Consider the following 16,504-nt stretch of genomic DNA (forward strand, 5'->3'; position numbering starts at 1 on the left):
AACTAGCTTTTTAAAAGTTCAAGGGTATCTATTGCCCATATCACTTCTCCAGTATATGGAAGCAGCTATGTCAGTTCCTCTAGGACGGGCACAAACTTGCATCTAAGTATCTATCCAAGGAACTATTCACAACTTTTGTGAAGATTCTAGAGGGTGCTAAGTTCAATTGGGCAGGTTTTCTACTATCCAAAATGGATCAAGATTTTCAGTGAGTACAGAGGGGTCAACTCAGTAATGTCTCTTATGGTACTTTCTTACAACGCATAATCATTTTTGCACCTCCTCCTGGTGGTGTACCAGTGCTTGATCCTCCTCCTTTGCCGATGTAGCCTCCACATTCAGTCCCTTCTCCTCCATCCATGCAACCTAATTCAGAATATGAAGAGTCCCCTGTTGTTTTTTTTCAACAGAAATGCCTTTATACAAAGGGTCCTTCCATTTCTCTTGTACTAGATTCCCATGTACAAGCATATACTCTTGCTATTTCTGGAAGTGCCCTTCCTTCATTCCTCTCCTATACCAATTTATTTGCAACACAAAGGGAAGGACATCTAGATTTGCAAATCTCTTCATCTTTACAAACCATATTATGTGGACCCATGCTTCCCTATGTGTCTAGTCTACTCTGGAAACCTCCCTCACTTCTTGTCTTCATACAATGTACACAAGTGTTTACACTTCCATGCAAGACAAGGTGGATTCCCTAACCAGTCAATTGAGTAAGGCACTGGAGGATCTATCTTTAGAAAGGGCTACACTCACTGACATCCATAAACAAATGATTGTTGCCATAGCCTTAATGGATTCATAGAAGACAACCATTCAAGAGCTGGAATCTAAGGTTGCTAAATTGGTGGAGGAGAATGCATCTCTGATGCTTGAGAAAAATTCTGCCCTTGAGAAAATGGTCACTTTGACTAGTAAACTTGGTACTAGTGAGGGTCAGTTGCAACACTCTCAGAAAACTATAGAGTCCCAAAAGAAACAGATTGAAGAACTTCATCAAAAGGTGGTTGTTCTTTCTATTCCTCCTCGAGCTCCTGTATCTTCTATTTTGTCTTTCAAAGAGAAGCTTGATCAGTTGCAATATAAACCTAAACTATGGGATGGGTTTGCTACTAAAGTGGACCGCCTTCAATAGTGTGTGGATCACATTCATCAAGATTTTATCAATTATACTGAATTGGTGTCTCCTCCTCCATCCCTTTGGATCAAATATAATTTTCCTTGTATATTTCTTTAAGCAATGTGGATTTGGAACCTTCAGAGAATGGGCGGTCAAATCTGTGGTCTGTAGACTTACTGAGAGCTGTATTTGATAGATTCATGGATGAGCTGGTTTCCCATGAGGTCCAGTTGTTATCTTTCATGTATCTTACAAGCCATTTGCAAATCCCTGATGAGGAGGACTTGAATGCTTATGTGGGGGATGTGATCTTACAAGCTGTCATGTATGTGCATTCAGTTGAGCTTCTACTAGCAACAAGTTTGAAGACTTATCATGAGCAGGCATCTTGGTATAGAGGGCATGCTTGGCACTCACCTTTGGAGGCTACTGCTTTGGAACCTCTTCATCTTAGGAGTGTATTTCATAAATCCAATATCCAGCCATTACAAACCCAACTATTGAGCTTTATTGCTGATCATTTGTTATTTACTGAGTCATTTTTCCAGGATCTTAATTTTCATTGTTCTTTCTATCCTTTGGATCTTGCTGATCTCCTTTCTTATTCTTTTATGGCATATTGTTTCCCTTTTTATGTTTCCCTTCTTTTCTCTAGTCACACCATTCCGCTTTTATCTTTTACCCCTTTTGGATCTCCTCATATCCCTATTTTTACTATTTGTCCTTTTATTGCTGATCCCACATTATCTCCTACCCCTTTTGAACCTCCACCTATTGCTCTTCCTATTCCTTCTCTTTTTCTCAACGGATTCCCTTTGAACCTTTTTGTTGAATTCTCCATCTTTTCCACCTTCCTTATCACTTCATTTACCCTCATTCTATGATTTATCTTATCCCCCTTTACAATGTTCTCCCCTTATTCCATTACCCTCTCCCTCCGATTATATTAACCTTCCTCCTCAGTCAGTGCTAGATACTCCTAGTTATGATCATGACATTCTCCGTTGAAGATAATGGACGCTGCATGATTCTATGACAGGACCGATATTTAATTGGCCTCTTATTCCAGGGTCTTGGGATACGTCTGCAGCATGTTTGAACTCTTATCTTTATTTTTCCAAAGTGCATGTTACTTCCAAGGATACCACTCTTCGTCTTGCAGCTCATTTTTGTTGGTATCTTTCTTTCATGCATCAACAGTCAAATCTGAATGCTCGGAAGAGTATCCCCTCATTGACCATCAATCCAAATGTGGATGTGGCTGTTGCTCAAATGGATGTACTGTACTACTTTGCACAAGCCTTCCCTACCAGGTTCATTAGATGTGTTGTTTACAATTCCTCCAAAATGTGCCTCAGCATTTTGTTGATGAGAGTAAAGCTTTGGAGCACCTCAAGCTTAGTATGCAATTTAAGAAGAGATACCTTCATCCTACTTAGCAGTGGATCTTTTTATGATTGTATCATATTTTTCTTAATGGAAATTCCTTTTTTCTCTCCAATTTTTAAGGATCCATGCCATTCAGACTATATTTGTATATGGGTATTTTTTGTGTTGGGTGATGTGTTTTTTTGTTTTTGATCATGTGGAGCTAATGAAGATGAAGATGTGAAGATTGATGATGTTAGTTATAACATGGTTGCAGCTGAAGACTTAGATGCCAAGCTTTTATATCCTTTAATAATTTGAGTTATTTTGGTTTTGTGATGTTGGAATGGTTCTTGGTATTATTGGTTTTCCTTTCATATGTGTTTTAGATACAGGTTCCATGAAGCTAATATGTTGGGGATGTGATAGTAGTTGGTGACTTGTGATGGATTGCAGATTCTTTTTAGCAAATATTAGAGCTTTTATTCTCCTTTTCTTTCTAAGGTCGCGAGGATGCTTCCTTTCTAAGTGTGGGTATATGTTGAGTGTGGAAATGTTTTTTTTTTTTGTTTTTTTGTTGTTTTTGTTGTTGAATGGTTGATGATTGATTGTTTGAATTTAAAGACGTTTTGAAGTGTTTGGAATGGTTTGAGTATGTTTGAAGGGTTTATGTTGGTTTTTGATGAGGATATTTTGTTCTAAAGGGTTATGTGATTCTCTTTGTTTGGTTCTATAAGGTCTAATTTTCTTTTGTTTTGTTCTGTTGTGTTTTTGTTTTGGTAGTTGAGATGGTTGAATGGATGTTTTGAGAGATGGTTGAGGTTTTGTTAAAAGGTTTATGAAAGATTGGTTTGGTTTTTGTGGTTTTTACAGTTTTGTTGATCTTATATAAGGTTATATAGTTTTGTTCTTCTGTTGTCCTGTTGTTCTATGGTCTATTCAATTTGTTTTTGTTGAGTGTTTTGTTGGATGTATGGATGTTTTGGGAACTATTCTTGTTTTAGAAAAGGATGAATGAAGCTCTATTCAAGCTAATTGAAATGAAGAAGTGGTTGATGAAGATTTACAGAAGGTTACAGAAGAACAGTGATAGAAGCCAGATCTCACAGGACACTATGATGTCTCTGGTGCCTCTTTGCATATGGCACACCTTTTGGGAGGTGTATCCACGACCTAAGAAGGATTTTTAAGAGGTTTTATTTCACTTTTCTTTCTGAGGTCATGAGGACACTTCCTTTCTAAGTGTGGGGATATGTTGAGTGTGGAAATGATTTGTTTTTTGGGTTGATTTTTTTGTTGTTTTTGTTGCTGAATGGTTGATTTTGGTGATTGATTATTTGAATTTGAAGATTTTTTGAAGTTTTTGGAATGTTTTGAGTATGTTTGAAGGGTTTATGTTGGTTTTTGATGAGGATATGTTGTTCTAAAGGGCTTCTTGGACTGCAACTAGATAGGCCTTTTGGGACCTCTTCCTTGCGTGGCAGAACTTCTCGGTGTGTCCGGTTCTTTTGCACAAGTCACAAAAGAGCTGATCCTTCTTGCCTTTGTACCTGTTGCCAACATATAATGCATGCTCATCTCTAGAGGTACTTGGTTCTTCGTTAGTTTTTAGCTTCTTTTCATCTTTTAACAGTGATGATTGGATATCAACAAGTTCAGGATTTGGCATGTTGATTAAGGTTGTTGATACATTATTATATTCAGGAGGCAAACTCTTAAGTAGAACACCAATGCAAACATCTTCTTCCATTTAATGTTGATTCTTGTAAGTTGGGTTAGAAGTACTTCCATGTAATTTAGATGTGTGGCAAGTGATGTACTGGACTTCATTTCAAGCCTGAAAAACTCAATCAGGAGACCATACTTTGATGATTTAGACTGTGCACCGAACAAGGTGTCAAGTCTCTTCCATGTATCCTGTGAGGTCTCACAGTTATCCACATGGTGGATATAGCTATCGTTTAGCTCCAGTAATGGCCTGGGCCTTATCATCATTCTTTTGCCAAGTTATAGCAAGATCCGCATCATGAGGCTTCTTTTCTTTTCCAGTGGTAATGGCCCAGAGCCCCTTCTTCATCAGGATGAGTTTGATGCAGGTCTGCCAGGTGTGAAACCCGATTCCTTTGAAACGAGTAGTTGGAGAGTCTTTGCCCATGTTAGACTTACGGAAACAGTAGCAAATCAAATTCAGAAATTTGAGATTTATCAGTGGAAGAGCAGATTACAATGTGTCAAGAGACACAAGTAATGATAGTGTGAAAACACACTATGTGGAGACTATGTCTGTGTTGATGTTGAGCTTGAATCTTCTTTGTTCGGGGTCTTCGATCATTCTTTAATCTTTCCAAGTTCTCCCCTCCTTGATTTGATGCTGGGAAAATAGACCAGAGTGACAGTGTGTTGCTCCAGGTGGCAAGAGAGAGAAAATAATGAGATTTTTGAGCTTGAGTGGAAAATTGGCTATGGTGGATTTTTAGGGTTTCATGACAAGGGCCTGGTTTTTTGCTGATTGTAGGAGCTATGGTTGATCATTTTCAAATATTTTTGTATGGAAATGTGGCTCTTTTCAAGGCCTATCAAAGCCCTATGATCCTTGTCCAGATCACAACCTGTAACAATATTACTGATAAATCAGAGCATTGGTAATCAAAGAAAATTGTTTTTAACAAATTTCAACCAAAATTCATTATAAAACAATGAAATTTACCTTTTGCTCATAAAACTGCATATTATGATGTACGTATTTCACAATTGGAGACTCGCTGACACTTTCCAACAACCATTGATGATCCACCCAACCCCGATCTATGCTTCTTTATGCTCTTGCGTCATCACACGATCAAATTCTTTCATCTCAGCCCACCCCATTCTCTCATACACTAATCCATGAGAACAAACCACAAGAGGAGAGAGGAGAGACATGAGAGAGAAAGAGTAAAATCAGATCTCTTCCAGTAATGCATCATTTTTTGATCAATTTGTCATGATGGAGGGTAAAAAGATTGAGCATCTCAAGGCCTGGAGCATTCCTTCCATCATTAACAACAGAAAATTAACATTTTTAAATGATTTTGGGGGCGCAAAAAAGAACGGTGTCCCCCCTCCCCCCACATTTCAAAAATTGTGTCTTTTCATTCCCTAAAGCTTAGTTACGCTTAAGATTTTGTTTGAAAAAACTAGTTCAAATTTTTGTATTCACGCTTTGGCCTAAGTGGTTTTTTTCGCAAACAGAGGCCGAAAGAACTCCGATTCAAGATCTGACTAGACGACTGGCTTTGCGATGTTAAACTCTATAAATCAGACTACCGTCATGCACTTTCCAGATTTGGGATCACATGGTTGCTTTATAATGTGAAACCTTGCGGGGATTAAATGGGGGTCTAATGGACTTTGATCGACGAACCAAGACTTGCGTTGGGTTCCTAGATCGAACTCCACCTAGGAAAACTCCAGCTCATCGATCCACAACCATTTCATTTTGCATGAAAAGTTGATCCTTTAGGGCCTCCCCAGCTCTTTTTGGCTTTAAAATGGGCTCTAAGAATCCGCTCTCAAATACTATCAAAAGTATTAGAAAGTAACATGCAAGGGGGGGTCCTCTCCAAAGAGATGGGGGTCCCTCCGAAAATGTTTGCATGAGGGTCACTACCAAGTGATGGAGGGTCCTCTGCCCAAGGGATGGGGGGTCCTCCACCAAGCGATAGGGAGCACCAAATAATATTTGATATTCAAAAATATCAAAAAGTATCAAACAACACCAAAAATATCCAAAAAGTACCAAGTGATGGGAGTACCAAATAATATTTGATATTCAAAAATAAAAAGTACCAAACAATATCAAAAGTACTAAAAAAGTGCCAAGTGATGGGGGGTTCCACTAAAGAGTACCAAAAGTACTGAAAAAGTACCAATGGACAGACCTTCGAAAAAGTTCACATGAGGGTCACCACCAAGTGAAGGGGGGCCATCTGCCATAGTGAGAGACTCCCTCGCTTGGTGGTGACCCATAGAATGATTGATGTATATGAGAGTTACTACAAGTGATGCAAGGGCCCTCCATTCTAGCGAGGGGCCCCCCTCTCTTGGTAGTGACCCGTAGGGCATTCGTGCATATGGGGGTTACCACCAAGTGATGTGGGTACCCTCTACCATAGTGATGGGCCTCCCTCACTTGGTGGTGATCCATACAACATTCAATGTATATGAGGGTCAATACCAAGCCTAATATACCAAAATGTTTCAAAATGCGCAAAACTGTTTGGATGAAAATGTAACAAAAGTACTAAAGTGTTCTAAAATGACCCAAAATATTTAAGAGGCACCAAAATAAATACAACACTAGGCCAATGAAGTACATTAGCTACCAAAAGAAAAGGATAATGCCAAAATGTAAGGCAAAAGTAATTGTGGAGCTTCCACCTCTTTGAAAAGATACTGCAAATCCCAGTGATTCGGTGTAGCTTCTGGAGGCATTGCTTAAATATGGTAATGTTGTTCTTAATTCTCTTAGCCAAGGCATTGGAGCCCATTAGTCACATTGGAAGGAGTTGGCAACATGGGTAGATTTTGGATCATGCTTTATCTCCCACTAGGAGTACTCATGGGCATCCCTTCTCCTCCATTTGTCAATGCCAAAGTATTTTCAACACCTAAACTCGAATTCTAGTTTGCCCTAGAGGTATAGGCCGCTTGTAATCGCAACTCTACCTCCTCTGCTCGTGTTATAGCTATATCAATGTCAGCAAGAGCAACACTACTGAACTGTACTTGAATGTTTAAGTCCAGCCCATTCAAAAAGTATTCCAACTCAGCAGCAGCTAAATAGAAATATGGGTTTGTAACTTACGAAATACTTCCTTTAGTTTCTTGGCATAGCCACGAACATTCTCATGAGGTTCTTTACATGTTACATTAAGAACACATAGCCAATACTGACCTCCCCTTTTAGTGGCAAACTCTCTTTCGAAAGGCCACCAACAATAAATTAATCATAATTATGGTTCCAGCCTCTAGGCTATGATACCATACTGCAGAGCTTGTCCTTTCAGAGTCATATTAAAGAACATCATCAAGTATCCTTCACATCTTGGATTCGAGAGTTAAATATTAACTTTTGGAATTCGTTGATACAAAGTTCCGCGTCTTCCTCTACTAACCCATGAAAATTGGGTAGTGGAAATCCTAAGGCAACTGGTGAGTCTGATATTCCTGTTGGGATTACAATGGGTTACGCCATTGTAATAACCCGATTCACTAAAGGTGTTTGAATGATGGAAACTATTACTCCATTCAAAGTGGGCTGATGAACTAGAAGAGGAGAAGTACTGGAACTTCCTCCTCCTATAACGGACTATACGTAGGGCTAGGGTTGCTAAAACCCCTCCCTTGTAGGGATATCGAACCACTCCTTTGCGAAGAATATATTCTAATAATTTGAGTATGTCGTCTAGCTCATTCAGCCCTTTCTTGCTTCTAAAGCTCGACTTGATGGTCCTTTGAATCTATCTCACTGTCTTTTGGTATATACTACTAAACTTGTCCTTCCTATTGACCAAAATTCAAAATCCACTACTTATTAGTGGCTCCCTCAAAACATACCACCTTTTGGGACCTAAAATAGGCATGATAGTGGCTCTATGGTACTAGCCGGGCCTCTACCACACACCTCAAACTACCCCACATAGCCTCAGGGTCAAGAGAGTTGAAGAACTTTGTGTTTCTATAGTTCTTAGTCCAGCGGATCATTGTCTCCCCATACTTCTCAGAGCAAGTCCCTAAACATAATGGTATTATTCACCACATAAACACACATAAAGAGAGAGCCCCTCGATTGATTACCACAGCTCCACTACGGTTCTCGTAAACCTCTGGGATTTGCCCCAAGATATGCGCGATGAACATAGAGCACATTCGAAACATAGTCTACTCTTTTGATTGATCGATCCAAGAGATAATAGATAATCCTTACTAAACAACTCCCAAGGAACACTACAAGGATATAGGAGAATAGCAATAGCCATTTTGGACGCATATTAGTAGCATCACTATTTGCGTTGCATTTGCGACGCAAATAGTAACGGTACTCAGACGAAAACAAAGTAGGCCAAAACCCGAGCACGGCATTTTGCGGGTAAGAGTGAAAGAGGGAGCAAACTGCATCGTGCAATTGAGAGGGAGAGGGAGAGAAAGAGAGAAAGAGGGAGATGGAGAGCTTCTCACTGCCATTGCCACCGTTTGCGAAGACGAGAAGAAAGTATACGAAGGGCGAAGAGGAGTCCCCGTCGCGAAGAGGAGCAGCCGAATCCATCCTCGAACCTTTGCAGTGAGTGTATTTCTCGCTCTTGGTTTGTTTTTTATTTTTCTCCTTTTCTTTTGCTTGCTTTTGTTAAAAATGATGTGTCCTAAGATGAAATGAGAGAAGGAGAGGAAGAGAGAAAAAGAAAGAATGAACGAGAGATAGAGAGGGAATAAACATGAAACATAATTAAAAAAAGAGAAAGAGAGAGAGGGGGAGGGAGAGGAGAATGAATGGATAAAAAACAAAGAGAGGGTAAGATCTTGTTCTTTAATTTCTTCTTTTTTTGTTTGTGGTAGTAGCAGCAGCAGCAGCAGCAGTAGTAGTAGTAAAAGAGAAAGAGAGAGAGAGAGGGAGGGAGAGAGGAGAATGAATGGATAAAAAACAAAGGGAGGGTAAAATCTTGTTCTTTAATTTCTTCTTTTCTTGTTTGTAGTAGTAGTAGTAGTTCTTTAATTTCTTCTTTTCTTATTTGTAGTGGTAGTAGTAGTAGTGGTGGTGGTAGCAGTAGTTCTTTAATTTCTTCTTTTCTTATTTGTAGTAGTGGTAGTGGTAGTGGTAGTTCTTTAATTTTTTCTTTTCTTGTTTTTTTTTTGTAGTAGTAGCAGTTCTTTATTATTATTATTTTTTTGTTGTGGTGGTGGTGGTAGTGGTAGTTCTTTAATTTCTTCTTTTCTTGTTTTTTTTTGTAGTAGCAATTCTTTAATTTCTTCTTTTCTTGTTTTTTGTTGTTGTTGTGGTGGTGGTGGTGGTAGTAGTAGTAGTACTTTAATTTCTTCTTTTTTTGTTTTTTTGTTGTTGTAGTAGAAGAGAGAGAGAGAGAGAGAGAGAGAGAGAGAGAGAGATGTTTTGTTAAAGGTGCTCCTTGGGTATGTTCGATGCTTCAGGAAGGCAAGTAGTAGTAGTAGTGGTGGTGGTGGTGGTAGAGAGAGAGAGAGAGAGAGAGGTTTTGTTAAAGGTGCATCTTTGGTGTGTTCGAGAAGGTGAGTACTAGTAGTAGTAGTGGTCCAGTGCAATACCACGGTGGGACGGGAAACACTCCGACGTAGGGTAGCTACTCCCTCGTCCCTATGCATAGCATATTAAACTTTACATACTATAGGCCCATCTGTAGGCAGGTGGAGACTTTATATATGTTAATTTTGTTGAGTTACAAGAGAAAAAATCCCTTCTCAAACAATTTAAGAAAGAAAAAATAAAAGATAACAAAAACAAGTTGTTTATTGTAACGTAGACGGCAATTAGACGAAAACGTCAATTTTCTATGGAACATGTATGACGTTCAACGAGTTCCAATCAGAGATCATCGATCAAGCAATCTCAGATTTTGAGCAAACGATAATGTATATCAATCATGCATTATATTTGCACACCAATTAAATATTATATACAAAACATTGGATATAGCTGTAAAATTTATTACAAGGAGGTGACCTCTCATCTCGAGGAGGAGTGCACCCTTTGTGGCTAGTTAGAAGAGTTTGTGGGCGTGCGATAGATGGAGTGCCTAAGCCAATCCACCACTTGGAAGGTACTACCCAATCTATACCATCAATACCTGAGGAGACAAGTAGCCTTCCAGAATTTTCTAAAATCTTGGAGTCTGAGATGGAGGAGACGATCGATGCATTGATGCCCATGGATGTCGAGACATCTGATCCACTTAGAGAGGAAGCATCCATACCATTATATGATGGGTGTAGAGTATCTCACCTGAAGACATTGCTTGCACTTCTAAGTATGCAAGCAAAATACGGGTGGAGAGATGTAAGTGTGATCGAGTTGTTCAGGTACCTTCTACGGACGCTTTGTTGATTTCTTTTCTGTACTATCATTTAAAAAATTTGTGCTTTTTTAAGGTGTTTTATAATTTTTTTTCAAGTTACTAAAGTATCATATATTACCACTTGTAAATACCATGCCTGAGTCTCATGATGCTATGTGACATGTTTTACAAAAGCTTGGCATGGACTACAATAGTCTCCATGCATGTATCAACGATTGCGTACTGTTTCGAGGAGAATACAAGACTATGGAGACATGTCCAAAGTGTGGTGCTCACAAGTATCGACAGGACTCGCAAGGGCAAACCATCTCTCAAAAAGTCCTTTGACACTTGTCGCTTATCCCCCGTATACATCACATGTTTCATACATCCAGCATGGCAAGCTTGACAATGTGGCATGCACAGAATAGATCCATAGGTGGAGTCTAAAAAATATCTGCGGATTCACGTGTATGGAGCCACATTGACTCTATCTTTCTAGGCTTTACTTGAGAGCCAAGGAATCTTTGGCTTGGTCTTGCTATGGATGGCGTGAACCCATTTGGTCTGCGCTCAACTTCTTACAGTGTGTGGCCTATAGTCCTTGTTAACTACAATATTCCTGCATCGCTTACTAGGAAGAAAGGATACCTCATCCTTATCTTGCTCGTTCCTAACCGCTATAAAGTCAAGAACATGGATGTGTATCTTCGTCCATTAGTTGACGAGCTTAAGATTTTGTGGGAGGAGGGGGTCATGGTGGAAGATATGAGCAAGCACAATGGTCGATGATCCGCCAATATTCGAGCCATTCTTATGTGGACCATGCATGACTTTCTGGGATTCAGGGAGTGCTCAGGTAAGTAGGCTTTCATTCTAGTTGGTAATATCTATCATAGCTCGTTCAAGTTTGTATTCATTGGATAGAGGTGTTGGAACATGTTTGGTTACATAAGGTTTGTACTATGAATGAATTGGCATAATATATGTTAGGTTTGTACTACAAATGGATTGTAAGTGGCCTGCATATTTTGCTATTTGGAGTGTAGTTGTTTTCCATAATACTTCCTCATTTGTAGCAATTTGTACTACTGATCGCGATCGCATGATGCCTTACTCCATGGGGCAATTTACAGGTTGTCAACCTTAGTGAAATGGATCTCACAAAAGGAGATTAAGATGTCCTCTATTGAATCCGCAAGGGGGGAGCAGTGGAGACAGTCTATCACTTTGAGAAATACCTGCCTAGTAGCATGCTCACGATACAAATCCACCTTCTTGTGCATCTTGTAGATGAAGTGGAGATTGGTGGACCTGTTCATATGCGATAGATGTTCTTCTTGAAGCACTTCATGAAAACCCTCAAAGGCTTTGTGCGACAACGAGCTCAGCCAAAAGGTAGCATGGTTGAAGGTTGGTTGGTGTTCGAGGCATTAGTGCATATTTCACAATGGCTACCAACGGTAGATTTAGACAACAGTATGCTATGGTCATTTTTGTATGTTGCACCATGCCTCCATGGAGACATGGAGTGCTAGGTACAAGCAAGCCATGAAAGGTTGAGAAGAAGCGCGATCTGAATTTCAACGTAGTATGTTCCATTGATTGATTAGATATCTCAAGGGCATGGATGAGATGTCGTGGTTTATGTCAACACAATGGTTGCATGGAGCATTGACTGTAGCGTCTCGCAAAGGGGAGGAGGTCTCAACTGAGGAGTGGGAATTCTCGAGGGGATATAGTCCAAAGGTAACGACATGTTTAGGGTTTATCATATTTAGATTCTATATGCGACAACTAATTGACTCTTTCAATGTACAATACAAAATATACAATGCGGTGTGGTCACGCGAACGGCATTTCCGTGTGGAGCGTATTGAAAAAATGCGCTCCATAACAAATTGTGGTATCATGGCAAAGTTCGAGCAAGAGAGCCGACAATGAACAATGGATCCAAACACGGTTATAGATGAGATGGAGTATTTTGGGAACTTGCAAAGTATTATCACAGTGGATTACTATAGCTACTCCATGATCCTATTTGATGTGCAATGGTTCAAAGTGGTACTTGAAGGAGCTGGGGCAATAGTTCGACGAGGTTCATCTGGATTTCTTAAAATAAATTGTGAAAAAAGATGGACGGATTTACATGACACGTTGTATTACTGGCCCATTGTGAACAAGCCTATGAAACTCATATTTTTTTAAATTTTATTGCGACATGGTACATGTCACAAAAGTTAAATCTCTCTTATACGTGATTTTGAACAAGTAATTTTCTATCCAAATTCTTAACAACTTTGATGGTGGTATATTGTACCTTTAGCTCCTTAAAGTGCAAGAGTATATGATCAAAGCAATGTTCCCAGCATAGATGAGGACAATATGCAAATAGAGAGGTTGATATTGCAAGGAGTGGAGGCCACCAAAAGCTTGGAGCATGTAGAGGAGCCAAAATTAGGTAACAATGATGGAAATACAAGAGTCCAAGAATTCTTTGAGAATGAGGTTGACTCATGCTTTTATGGTGACCTATCTATCGACCTTCCAGTGCACGGAAAGTTGTGTCATGAGATTCACATTAGACCATAGGGTACTTCATACTTGGAGCATCCACCTACTCAATTTGTTGATGAATTGCTTATAAGGGTACATAAGATATAAGTTTTAAGTAAGATCATTTTTTGAAGATTTATATTACCATGCTTTGCTTGATTTATATTGACTATGCTAACATCAATTTTTGTTTGTGCAGGTGATCTTTGTGGATATTTGGATCCGCATGATGAGTCGAGGGATGAGCGACGAGGAGCTATAGGAGATCTTCATATGTATGTCTTGGGATCAGATGGCTCGATTCAGAGATATGGAAGACCAGGAGCTCTCTTGGACACCATCATGCCATTTTGTTAGATCTACTTTGGTGACTATAATGCTTCAGTTTCCAGTAGATGAGGTCAACGCTCCAGACTTGGGTGGGACAGAGGGAGTGGTTCTGGGGGATGCTGTGGAGACATGGATGTAAGCAGCTTGGAATACAGGAGCTACTCCTCGATCTCGTGCATATTCGAGAAAGCATGGCTTAGGTGGTTATTGTAGAGGCACCAACGCAGTGTCTCCGTCTTATCGTTCTGCTAGAGTTGCATCACCTATGGGATTTGTCACACCTACGTGAATGTCTCCTCTAGTCACTCTAGCTTTTTCTCGGCCGTCACAAGTGGCACCCTTATGGGTACTACTCCGAGAGATACTACCCTCATAGGTATACCAAATGTATAGGGGTCTGTTGAATATGCCGAGGAGCGTGGTTGCAGGTGGGAAAGGACACATCTTAGGCATACCCTAGAGGGGTATTGATACCTTGTAGATGATAAGATAGGAACCATCATCATGAATGATGAGGGGAGGAGGGTGATGGCTCGTATGAAAGAGTTGTGCCAACAAGTTTTTTGACACAATGTCTTGGATCATTGGAAGAGCATACCGGAGGGGAGAAAGAAAAACATAGTACCATCCTAGCATGAGGAGTTTCTGGTATCCAATGCAGTAGATAGGTTTTCCACAAGCTGGATGATAGGGTGTATACGTACGTACATGTCACACAGAGGACGATCGGACGCACGCAAGGCACTTAAGAGTAGGTCCTCAAATCCCGAGTGGCTAGATGTAGATGATTGGCACTGACTCAAGGAGGAGGCTACAGATTCTCCACGATGTTGGAGACAGCAGTGCAAGGTGGCAAGGGCACGACTGGAGGCATGATTGGAGGCAGGAATGGTCCATCATCTTGGGAGTGGCGGCCATAGGACTTATCTGGAGGACTTTGTAAGTGTTTCTTTTGTTCTGCTTGCTTTTTTTTTTTGCAATATCCCTTGTACTAACCATCGTCTTTCCAATAGTCGTATTTTGGATGGCGACTGAAGCCTTATTTTCAAAGAAATATGAACACTTTGGAGTAGTCATTCAACGAAGAGCCACCAATGAGGTTTTCTTTGCAGTACTCCATTACAAACCGCGATCCCACCAGCCTAGAGACTCATTATGCAGAGCCCAATAAGTCACTCATCTTTCTTGTCCGTGGTTACTAATTTTAATTAAAATGCATTATTGTATGGTGGACTGATGTGTAGTTATTTCTTTTTTTATAGAGTCCGTTCAATGCTCCTTTGCGGTGGGACGAGGTTTCCGATGGTGAGGATCTATAGCTCGCCCTTGGATCCGTGGAGCGCACATCCTCTTTTTTTTTTGTCATGTGATTCATGTAGGCATTTTTTATGAAATATCTTATTATCATCTTTGTATATTGCCATGATTTTATCGTCGCTTTCATTATGCAATCTTGTATTGATTTTATGTATCAGTCTTATGGATTCAAGTAAACTTTGCCTTCATGGAGACGAGCATTGTACACTTTACTGTAACTCTTTTGTATGGCCCAAATAAAGCTCATAGTGCTATTTATGGCAAGGCAGCTTGGTGCTTTGCCACAAATAATTTTTTTTCCTTGTAATCGTTGCTATTAGCATCATAAATTTACTGCATGCATCGCTATTAGTATCGCAATTAACGTCACAAATCGTCACTATTTGCGTCTCTATCAGCGTCACATATGCGACGCTGATAGCAACGAATATAGTGATTGTTCTATGGCGTCACTAATACTGACATTTTTTTGCTATGACGAGGGTAAATTTTTTAATGAATATTTTCATCACTTGGAATGTCACTATGAGGCCTGTATCTTGTAGTGGAATGGAATATCTAGCCCCATGGCTTAAGGTACCTCATGCTCTCTATGTAGGTCATCCTTCACAAAACAATTGTCATTCATCAAGGATATGATATCATATCGTGCGTGCAATGCAATTGTGTATAATTACCATGCTAAAAAAAAATTATTCATTAATAACTAGCATTGTGAAAGTGCGAAGATAGTTCTTTTTATGCTTTTCTTCTAAATCGAGAGTGTTTCGTTGCTTAAGGCTAGTATTGAGCTTTCTCGTACTACTAGACCCCTTAAATTTTAACACACACGTATCCTATATGTCATGCATTAGAAAAAATCAGAATTTGGCATACTTTAACCACTTAACAATCACCTTCTCCCTACCACCTTAGGATTTTGTATGCACGTTGGTAGGTTTAATGTAGATTTTCCATGTTTTTTTTTCACGAAAGCAATAAAAATCCACTTTAACATAAAGAGAGGGTTGAACTAAGGCTAAACCTCATGGTTCAGCTTTACTATACATCCACAAACACAAATCTTATTTTTTCTTATTTTTGAGATGTGAGAAATCTATTTTTTATATTTTTTAATTTTTTTCTATTTATTTATAAATAAATATGAATATTTTCTAATTTACTAATTTAGAATGATTGATCTTACTAAGAATAATTTTCCTATCATATTTGAACCCATAAGAATACTATATGCACCGACAAAACCCCAAAGATCACATATTTTCCTAAAAACCACATAGTTGCAGGTTTTATGTGTTTAGCATAGAATTATTATATGACTGATTTTTCTTGATTTCTTGAATATGACTCATAAATCAAAGCATTGGCAATCAAAGACAAATTTTAAAACCATTTTTAATTAAAATTTATTATAAAATAATAAAATCTCACAATTGGAGGCTCGCTGACGCGTCCCAACAGCCGTTGATGGTTTCGTCCAACCCCAATCTATACTTCTTTATGCTCTTGCATCATCGCACGATCAAATTCTTTCATCTCAGTCCATTCCCTTCTCTCATATACTAATCCATGAGAACAAACCACAAGAGGAGAGAGGAGAGAGAAATACTAAAATCATATCTCTTCCATTAATGCATCTTTTTTTAATCAATTTGTCGTGATGGAGGGCAAAGAAATTGAGCATCTCAAGGCCTGAAGCATTTCTTCCATCATCAACATCAGGAAATTGATATTTTTTAATGATTTT

General features: G+C 39.3%; 1 protein-coding gene across 1 annotated transcript in view; it reads left to right on the forward strand.

Annotated features, from left to right (window-relative positions):
• LOC148039036 (uncharacterized) overlaps nucleotides 1-13,467 on the forward strand; it is a 62,736-nt gene extending 49,269 nt beyond the window's left edge. The window contains exon 4 of the mRNA XM_087675310.1: nucleotides 13,310-13,467. Coding sequence (XP_087531436.1) covers nucleotides 13,310-13,467 — 158 coding nt within the window. The remainder of the gene's footprint in view (nucleotides 1-13,309) is intronic.
• The last annotated feature ends 3,037 nt before the right edge of the window (nucleotides 13,468-16,504 follow it).

This window comes from Lygodium microphyllum, chromosome 3, assembly GCF_053477565.2.
Source record: "Lygodium microphyllum isolate KBCC chromosome 3, Lygodium_microphyllum_v1.1.10, whole genome shotgun sequence".
NCBI classification, from domain to species: domain Eukaryota; kingdom Viridiplantae; phylum Streptophyta; class Polypodiopsida; order Schizaeales; family Lygodiaceae; genus Lygodium; species Lygodium microphyllum.